General features: G+C 28.2%; 1 protein-coding gene across 1 annotated transcript; it reads left to right on the plus strand.

Moving 5' to 3' along the window:
* Nucleotides 1-9,555: 9,555 nt before the first annotated feature.
* On the plus strand, nt 9,556-10,758 carry LOC136083323 (uncharacterized). The gene is made up of 4 exons (XM_065802720.1): nt 9,556-9,579; nt 9,677-9,815; nt 10,416-10,546; nt 10,678-10,758. Exons 1-4 carry the CDS (start codon nt 9,556-9,558, stop codon nt 10,756-10,758), a joined length of 375 nt encoding a protein of 124 aa, XP_065658792.1.
* Nucleotides 10,759-11,014: the final 256 nt, after the last annotated feature.

Raw genomic sequence — 11,014 nt, forward strand, 5'->3', positions numbered from 1 at the left:
ATAGTTAATTTATGTTCAAACTCTAAAGGTAAAAACACAATTTATGGTTTACTAGTAACATACATTAAAACATAACATAAATTTTATGTTAAAAAATAGATGATAATGGTTATGCTGATTTATTTATCCAGAAAAATGTGGTCAAAAAATGAATCCTTAATTAAGCTTCAATAGATCCAAATGTATTCAGTGAAATTCTTATGATGTAGTCATACTCTGGCAGCCTTATGAAGCCCCACCTTTTTGAAATATTTTTTTACCATGATAATCTGGGCTACTTTAATGTTGACGAGATTTTTGTTACGAAAAGTTGTATTAAGAAAGTCTCGACACTCTACCAAATTTGTGAAACGACTCTTTTTTGGCACGACACCATGCTGTTGCGACGTGATAAGAATATTTATTATTAGATATTTCATCTAAAAGTCATAATTTATACTTTTCAATATATTACTTGTGACTGATGTGAGCGTAATTTGGCTATAATTACTTGCAATAAGTTGACAACCGTCTTTAAGTAGTGTCGTAACGTCTGCCTTGCCCCATTGCCTCGGTATTAAGTTTGAGTTAAAACTTTTAATAAAAAGTATTTTTAGTTGAAAACAAAATCATTTGCACAGTTTTTTGGACTTAGTCTATCAATTTCAACCAGTTTAAGAATTTTTAAATTCTCTAGTTCTTGTAAATAATGCGGTTTCAGAAAAAGGGTCTCCGTTTTCTTTCGCTTGACTTAAGTAGCGGTTCTCATATTCTAAAAGTTTACTATTTATATTATTTGCATTTTCAATCAGTCTAATATTTATATATAAGACTGATTGAAAATGTTCGTAAACATATAAGCTATTGTCTTTTTTTGGGTATTTATATTGGTGTGTATATCTTGTAACAATTTAACACTCGGGTTTTATTTTTGTTTCAATTTTAGATACGAAAAGAAGTTTTTAGGTTTGTTTTCTATTTTATTAATTAATGACAATTCGAATGGCACATTCCTAGTATTTTTATGCTTAAATAATATTTTGCATATTTGTTATGTTTCATTTTATTCTTATTTATGCTGTTTATTTTTGTGTTCGATATCTTATATACAATACAAAATTAATACCATGTTTAACCTGGATGGACGTTTTTTTTTATGAGAGTAAAACCATTTTTCTTTTTTATTTTTAGCTTCTTTAGTGTTTTAATAGGAATGTATAATCAACATGATTTTTAGTATATCAATAAGAATGTTTAGTAACATAATTGAATACAATTGCAGAGTTTAAGTAGTTGTGAGCAATTCATGCTATTTCTATCCCAGCTAGCTCACTTACGCCAATGTATGAAAGTTTATCGCAAACGTCGGTTGTTTTTCTCCAATGCAAATACAACATTGGTCTAATGTCAGCTTTATTCAATTTGTATGGATTAATGTTGGATTATATACATTGGATCAACTTTGATCCATATACATTGGAATAATGTTGGATTATATACAGTAGATCAATGTTGTGTTTGCATCGAGGAAAGCCAGATATGCAAATATATATTTGTATAACTTATATGAATTATTTTTCATTCAAATTTATTAGTTGTTAATTCAAATATATTTTGCTATTATATTTGTCTCTTTTTTTAATTACAAAATATCAAACCACAAGCAAAACAAACATGAACAATATTTATTTAACCAGTCTCACGAATTAGTAAAAGTATCAAATAGTTTCACTTGCTACTTTAGTCTTTAAGTAAATTGTATCTGTGTAAGGAGCAAGTTTATCGGATAGTTCAGCATCCGTGACAGTTGGATCGCACTTAATTGTTATTAAAAAACCTTGTTCTTCTCTTCGCTTGAAAACAACGGGTTTCTCGCATTCATTGATTTCAATCTGCTCCATCGAAAGGTTAGTCGCGTCATTGATTGATTTAAGAACTGTTATCCACCTACCATCTCTGTGGTAAGTAATATTTTCAATTTTGCTCCTTCCAATCTTTGCTGCTATTTTCTCGCTAAGTTCTTTGGCTTTCTCGGAGATATATTTTGAATTGCTGACTTTTGAATAATCCAAACGGGTTCGGAATTCAAGTACACGATCTCGTAACACCTCTACTTTACTTGTAACACTAGCATAAGACATAATAAAAAAAACTAATCGCCAACTAACATCAGGCAAGTAGTAAAAGTTTAATTTTGCTACCCTAAACAAATTATAAAGTGATTCATCAATTTAGAGGAGTTTTGAATAATTTTTCCTATATATTTTTTTATATTTATTTTCGTTTTTAATTTGATTTTCTCTCAGTGGTTTTTCTTACTAATATAATTTTATTTACTATAAACAAGTCAGAAAGATTTCTTTGTAAACAGGTCTTATTTATTTACTTTTTAAACAAAAAAACTTGTTGAAATTTTCATAATCAAACAAGTATGAGCCATGAAATTAAAAATAATTTATGACAATAAATTTTAAAATAATCGCACAGAAACACACTGAACTATCTCAAATAGTTCCAATAGAATTTTAGTTTTTGTTATTTCTTTTACTTTTTATATTTTACGTTATCTTTTTCTTTTACTTTTTATATTTTACGTTACCTTGTAAACTTATGAGAGCGTCAGTAAGGCAAATAGCCAGATGACGTAATAAAATACAATACAACTTTAGTCTTTAAAAGGGATAAACAACAATCTTTTAATAAACAACAATCTCTTTTTAAACGTGCCCAGATTATTTTTGGAACTTTTTTGATTATTTTTGAATTTTGATTTTCTTGTTTTTTATTTTATTTCATTTTCGCTTTTTCTTTTTTGTGTCTGTGAAGTCTTCATTTTTATATGTTAAGTATCTAACTCTTGTGAGTTTTATATGTGACTTAGTAGTGGAACAGTGAACCACCTTGTAATTACTACCACTGTGTTCATTATTAATATCTCTACAAGGCAGACGCCGGAGGAGAGAAATAAACCACATATGATATAAGTGGATAAACTACAAATGTTCAAATACAAATGTTCAAGAACATAATTTTTTTGACATTTTTAAGTTCTTTTTTATTTTCTTTATTTTTAAATTTTGAAACTTTCTTTTCCATTCTATTCTCTGAAAAATTTTTGAATTCATTGACATTTTATCATTAAAAATAAATATTTTATTTTAAAAACAGCGCGTAAGCTGTGGTAATCCGTATTGTTGTAGAACGCGCCTTTGTGTGAAATGTTACGGTCCAGTGCAAGATTTATGTGTTTCTTTGTTTTTTATGTCAGGTTGTAAAATTATTATATATATATTTAAAGTACACTAGTTTTCAAATTAGGAAAGTTGATCCTCTCCGTCATGGCTATTTATATTTTTAAGTGCAACATAAACGGTCTAAACGATCAAGACAAACGCAACAACTTTTTTGGGTTTCTTCAAAAATCCTCCTTCAATTTTGTATTCCTTTATAAAACAAAATCCGGACCTAAAAATGGACTTGCGAGTCTATTTGAAACTCTGCCCCGAGTCATAACTGTTGTGGCATGGCAGTTCTCTCTAAATCCAACATTTCTTTAAACAAACTAAAAGGGGCCAAAACCGGAGAATATTAAACGTTAAAAGTCAATTACCAAAATTTGCAAGAATGAGAGTACATTGACGAGTGAACCTGGTGAAATTCTCAACAACCTGGTTTCATATCATAAAAACAATTACAAAGAAACTAATTTATGCAAAGACAGCCAAAACTAGATCTTTTTACACATCACTAAATGTTTAAGTGATGATGAAAACTAAATTTTAAACACCCGTCAAACCAGCGCGGAACTAAAAGAAGCCCTTTTAAAACTTAAAAACGGATAATCTCCGGGCTATGACGGACTTTTTTTTTTTTTTTTTTTTTGTTACTTAATTGGCTACTTAATTGTGGTTATAACCCTCTCTCAACTCTATAACTCCGAAACACGAACCTTGACGAACAAGGCCGCTGCGCGGAGAAACAACTTCCAGCTGAATTTTACAAAACTTTTTGGCATATTTTAGAAAAAGATTTTGAAGAATTTGCTTTCGAAATACTTTTTGTAGAAAAAAAAACCAGCCACTCTATGAAAAAATCAGTAATTACCCTTATTCCAAAAATAGGAGACCTTACTTAATGCAAAATTTGGAGCTCCATATCCTTAATCGGCGCTAATTACAAAATAATCACAAAAGCGCTGACCCTAAAACTTGCAAAGTAATGGGGAAAAATATAGAACCAAATCAAACTTGTGAAATTTAAGGTAGAACAATATTCTCAAATTTACATTTAGTCCGTGATCTTATAGATTACGCAAAATTTAAAAATCTACCTAGTTTCATTTTATTTAGAGACCAAGAAAAGGCGTTTGACAAAGTCGATCGTGCGTTTCTACTGCAAATTCTCCAAAAATTCAATCTCCAAGAAAATTTTGTATCTTTTGTTAAGACTCTGTATTCAGAAGTTTTGGCATCGGTTTTTTGTCAGTCTTCTTTTCTACGGAAAGAAGAGTCAGACAAGGTGACCCGCTCTCTTTTCTGCTGTACGTATTTGTTGCCAAAGCTTTTGCTTTGGTGGTTAGAGCGGATAGCAGAATAGAGGGTTTCCCACTACCAGGAACACCAAAACCCCAGTACAGCATTACGCAGACGATTCAAACTTTTTTGCTAGGGGCGTAAAATCTTTCCGCCATTTTTTTGTAAAACTGAAACCGTTTGAAAAAGCAATTGGTTCAGTGATCAATGCCTCAAAAATCAAGAGTTTCGCTCTTGGGGGTTTTGATCCTAAAATGTACTCAGAATTAGACAACATAGAGTGGAACAATAACACCAGTTTTAAAATATTGGGTGTTACTTTCTACACCAGACTGAGTAATACTACCAATTTCAACTGGTTGGTAACTCTAAATAAAGTAGAGAAAAAACTCAAGTCCCTGGGACTACGTACTTTGTCATAGGGAAAGACTATGTTGATAAATACGCTAGCAATGTCAAAAGTGTGGTTTCTTGCAAACGTGCTGCCCTTTCCCGAATGGGTTATAGAACGTCTGCACAGAGCCATTTTCGAAAACCTGTGGCAAAAGACCAATTTCAATCCGGTTAAAGAGAGAGACACTTTTTTTACCCGTCAAAAGCGGGAGTTTCGGAATTTTATCACGGAGCAAAGTATTTTACTTCGTCTCAAAACACTCTTTCAACTGAGAGAATTAGTAGAGGATGAAACTCACGATTATTACTTTTCAAAGTATTGAATTAAAATAGTATCTATTTATTACTTTTCAAAGCATTGGTTGCCAAGTTCATTTATAAAGTTTATGAACCAAAACCAAAGCTGGTACTTTTTAAAATAGAACCATTTTCCAAAACACTGTGACAACAAAACGTCTCACTACTACAAAATAACAATTGAAATATTAGGCAAAAACGGGTCCCTATTTAACATTCCCCTAAAATCAACAAAAAATTCTTACCTAGAAGTGACAAAAAAAAAAAAAACAGTTGTGCTAACAGAACTTTTCTGGAACGGTTCAGCAAAAACAACAAATCCGTTGACTCAAATTTAGAAAAAAAACTTTGTTTCCCACCGACGCAAAATATCCTCTTTCCTTTTTTACACAACAGTCTGCCTTTTGCGGCCTTGCTAGCCAAAAGCACAAGGCAACAGATCGTTAAAAATAACAAATGCAAAACTTGTGGCAAAATTAAGGACAATCATCATATCTTTGCCTATTGTCCTCCTTCTGTTGAAATATGGAAGTATTTCAAACATGTATATAACTCCTTAACATGCCAAAAAAATTTTTCTCTGATAAATTCGATTTTATCGGTAAAAACAGCAAATTTATCGAAGAAAAACTCTACTTCGCAGCTGTTGTTGACACTCACTCAAACCATTATGAGTGCAATATGGAACAGTAAATGCAAACACATGTTTAGTAATATAAAAATTGACCCAATGGTAGTGATCAGGATAATGATCAAGAATATCAGAAATATTATAACTTTAAAATATAAATATCATATCCGTAAAAACACTACGCACATTTTCTGTCAAACTTTTTGTGTCAATAATGTATTTTGCTAAGTAGAGAACGGGAAGTTAAAACTTAACATATGAGCTAAATTGATAAACTGGCTCAAAATTCAAAAATTAATGTTTAATAAAGACCTCCGCTTCTCTGCAAAGTTTTTTTTAAAACAACATTATAGTTATTTAAGTTAGAAAAACACTGCCAGCCATTACTTTATGATATATAATTTCAACATATAAGCGTTACAGGTAGTGATTGTAAAGTGGTGTTTGTGTAAAGCACCTGTAATTTCTTAATTAATAATTTTCTTCCTTACGAAACATTCTTAACTAACATTGAACACTATTTTTAAATATATAAAAATTTTTTTAACCTTATCTAATTCTCGACATCGTTCAGCACAATAGATAAACTAATAAAAAACACAACAACAAAAAAATCAATAATCACAAAAAAATATAAAATCAAAAAAACACAAAAAAGTATAAAAAAAAAAATACAAATATATATATATATATATATATATATATATATATATATATACATATATATGTATATATATATATGTATATATATATATATATATATATATATATATATATATATATATATATATATATATATATATATATATATATATATATATATATGTATATATATATATATATATATATATATATATATATATATATATATATATATATATATATATATATATATATATATATAAATATATATATATATAATGCTAGATTGATTTAAGGTGGCCTTTTGTCAAATACTTTACTGAAAGTGGCATTTTACAAAACCTCCGAAATTTTTTAATAAAAATGCTTTTATTAAATGAAATCAGGTTAAAAAGTAATCTGAAATGGATGTTAAGCGAACGAGAGTATTGTATGCCAAAAAAATTGAAAAAAAAAAGTCCACTTAGCGTGTTTTTGTCAATAAAGGTTTCACTTAACGAAAATAATAACGTGACATCAACTTAAAGTGGACTATTCCACATTTACCTAATATTTTATATAATAATTGAATAGTAATAAATTTTCGAAAGTGAAAAACATCAAAATTTATAAAATAATTTAACGTTGGAGTTTTAATGATTGTATGCAAAGGGGACTGAGTGCGAAAATTCGTTTATGTTAAGGTTTATTGACAACATGTTTAAAACTTCGCCTAAAGTGGACTTTTTTAAAAATGTTTTAAACTTCGTCTAAAGTGGATTTCTTAAAAACATATTTGAAAATTCTATTTAAATGAATTTATTGAAAACATATCTAAAACTTCGACTAAAGTGGGTTTATTAAAAACATGTTTGACACTCGCTTGAAGTAAATTTTTTTTAAACATGTATGAAATTTAGCCTAAAAGTGGATTTATTTTAAAGATGTTTGAAACTTCGCCTAAAATGGATTTATTGAAAAGTGTTTGAAACTTTGCTTAAAGTGGATTTATATGAAACATGTGTGAAAGTTTGCTTAAAGTGAGTTTATTAAAAACATGTTTGAGAATTCACCTTATTTAAATTTTTTTTTAACATATATGAAACTTAGCTAAAAGTGGATTTATTTAAGAGATGTTGGAAACTTTGCCTAAAGTGGATTTATTTGAGACATTTTTTTTGATTTTACATGTTTAAAAATTTGTTTAAAGTAGATTTTATTTAAACTAGCAGTAGGCAACCCGTAATACGGGTTTTTAGTAAATAAATTATTAATTACTATTTAATTTTTTATTTGTTTTCTCTAATGAAATATAAATTTATTAGTACTTTTTTAGTTGTGCTTACTTTTATTTTTCTTGGCTTCTTAGTTAAACAAAACTGTAAGCTTCATTAAAGATACAGTTAACCATTTATTCCGCAACGTTGCAACATTAAATGCGCTAATCACAAAATCGTTTTGTTAAAATAAGACTTGAATTACATGCATAGATCATCCAAGTCTTATTTAGTAATAATAAAAATAAAATAAAAATACCGTAAACAAATGTCGATTTACTTTATATTAACATATATTTATTTCAGCATTCATCCAATCCAAATTTATACTAATGCAGAAAATAATTAGCGAAAAATGTCCGGAATATAGTTTGCTTTGCATTTAGCTTTACTTTGCGTCAAAATTATTAGTTTTATTCAAAACTTTTTATTAATTTTTGTATGAGTCAGGTTGATAAAAAAACCTATAGCTTTTACTCGACATTTTGGAAGTAATTGTTACGCTTTACGTTAATACAAATTTGAGCAAAATCGATAAATATTTTCACATAAAGGTGAGCAATTAGTCTAAAAGCGTTGAATAAAAGCAGTTGCTTTTTTTATTCACCTGGCCTAATGAGCTGGAAGGCTATAAAAGAGATGTTAAAACCATATATAGAACAGTTGTGTTCTGTCACGATAATATTGGTCCGCCGATGAAAAATGACCCCGAACTAAATTTCTCAAAAAATATATATCCACCCGGATAATTTTTTTCTGAAAAAATTGGTCTGAGCTAGAAAAAATTGGTTCGTATAAAAAAATTTAGTTTGCATCTGTGTATATATTTTTAAATTATCATGGAAGACGAGCTCGTTAAAAATTTTTTTACTTATTTAACTAATAAGTAATACCCTAATAGAAGTTTAGATGGCGAAAAAAGAATAATTAGAAAAAGGCTTTGAAGTTTATAATTTCTGAAGGAGGGGAATTACTATATAAGTATTAAAAGAAAAACAAGGTAACTAGTTACGTAACAGAGTTAACTCGGTAAAAGAAACACAAGGTAATTACCTTGTCTTTCTTTTATCGAGTTAACTCCGTAATATATAAATATTGGTAGCAAGGTAATATACAAATATTGATAATTCGATGCTTGGATTATCAGCATTTATTTATAATAATTATTTATTCTAAAATAAATATTATAACCCATTATTTGTACATAATTTTTATCTTTTTATAAGATTTTAAATATAGATTAATGATAATGTTAATGAATATTTTAATCTGCTACAATTTAGCAGAATAAAAAATTTATTATTTAGCCAAAATCATAAAATTTAGCGTAAATTTCAAATTGCTGCATGCTAAAATTTAAATTAAGAAATGAATTATAAATTAACATACATATAAAATGGCGATATAGCTAAAAAAAAATAGTTTAGAATTTTAGTTTTTATTTCTGCTTTGCAAATTTAATTAATTATTATTTTTGTCAGTATTTTTGCCATAGCATTATTGATGGCATAATTTTAATATCTAAATATAATAAAATAAGTTAAAAAAAGACAAGCAATTGTAATTGGTGTGACTTGTAGTTTAAAAAATGAATAATTATGAGATCATTTTATTATCATAAATTGGTATATTAAAATAAATTATATAAAGATATTGAATTAATACTTGTATGTGATGTTTTTTTAAAAGGAACTACTTCTGAAATACATCATAAATCATGATGAAAGAAAAAATATTAGTTGCTTGCCATGTCCATCCTACTTCTGGCCATATGGGTAAAACAAGAACATTGGGTAGGATAAAATAGCGTTTCATGTGGGACGAAATGGTAAAAAATGTCCATAAGTTGGTAAATTAGATTTTGTATTATGCATTATCAGAAAGTTATGATTCTTTCCTAATAATTATAATAAGGTATTGCTATACCATTTTAAATTCTGCTTAAGCTTATATCATGTGATGTATCCCAGAGAATGAATAGAAAGTTAAACTGTGGGAAACCAGAGATGCACCCAACAAAGGTGAAGGCTCTTGGCATAGATTTTGTTGGCCCACTCAGTCCAGTTAGTGAAGATGATTGTAAATGTATTTTAACTATTAGTGACTATTTTTCAAGGTGGGTTGAAGTAATACCCACTAAAGACAAAATAGCAGTTACATTCGCAAGATGTATATTCAAGGTATTACATTTTTATTTTTGTTATTGTTTTAGCATCCATAGCTAAATGCTACCTTTCTGTATATCATGTTATTGGGTCCTAATTGTTTCCATTTTTTATATTCTATATTTCCAAACAGCCTTAAAATTCCCTGACATGTATACTTTTCTTTCCCGATTTTAGCCACTTCATTTCACCACCACTTTCTTTCATAATTTCTGATCATATCTTAAACATTAATAAAAAAAAAAAAAACTTAAATAGAGATAAAATAATCTGATAATCTTACATCTTTCTAAAGAGATCAAAAGATGATCTTGAAAAGAGATTTGGAATACTTAGTGTATCTGATAAAGGCTTATTGTTATTACTCTTAGATATAGTTAATTGAATTTAGAATCTTGATTTTATCTTATTAAATAAATCATATGTTCTAATGATTTTTGCGTCTCTAATGTTTATTAGCATCTATGTAACATCATGGTGTGCATATATATAGTACTTTAATAGTAAGTCTATCATTCAGGTTTTCATGAGGTTGGAGTGCCAAGGGTTATGCTGTCAGATAATGAGGCTGAGTATTGTAATGAACTTAATAATACACTTAATGTATTGCTTGATATAAAGAAAAGGCTCACAACACCATATCACCCACAAGTAAGTTAAATTTAAAAAAGTTCTTAAATAGGTTAATAAAGAAATACGATATTAATATCTCAAGTTATTTAGTCAATTGGATCAATTAGCTTAAATTATTTAAATTATAAAACAAATTTTTTTAATTTAAGGCTAATGGACTCAATGAAAGATTTAATCAAAATTTGCAGAATATGCTAGTCAAATATGTATCCTCTAAAAGGGAACAATGAAGTATTTTTCTACATACCTGTGCATTTGCGTACAATACATCTTGTCATGACTCTACAAAGTTCACACCATTTTAACTGATGTATGGTCAACAAGCATATCTTCCAATTGATGAAGATTTCCAGACAGAATCTTTAGAAGAATTAAGTTCAAGTTATTTTAAATTAAAGGAGCCTGACATGGCGAAAAGTGAATATAATTTAGTGTTGGAAGAGGCTGAACAAAATATTTTAAAAGCTCAAGTAAGCTAAAAAAAAA

This window comes from Hydra vulgaris, chromosome 08 (assembly GCF_038396675.1).
Source record: "Hydra vulgaris chromosome 08, alternate assembly HydraT2T_AEP".
Lineage (NCBI taxonomy): Eukaryota > Metazoa > Cnidaria > Hydrozoa > Anthoathecata > Hydridae > Hydra > Hydra vulgaris.

Excerpts from the sequence above, each read along its gene's own strand:
- LOC136083323 (XM_065802720.1), top strand. The coding sequence starts at position 9,556 with ATGGTAAAAAATGTCCATAAGTTG. Across the intron at positions 9,816-10,415 it reads TAGTGAAGATGATTGTAAAT|GTTTTCATGAGGTTGGAGTG; the intron begins GTATTTTAACTA and ends TCTATCATTCAG. Across the intron at positions 10,547-10,677 it reads CAACACCATATCACCCACAA|GCTAATGGACTCAATGAAAG; the intron begins GTAAGTTAAATT and ends TTTTAATTTAAG.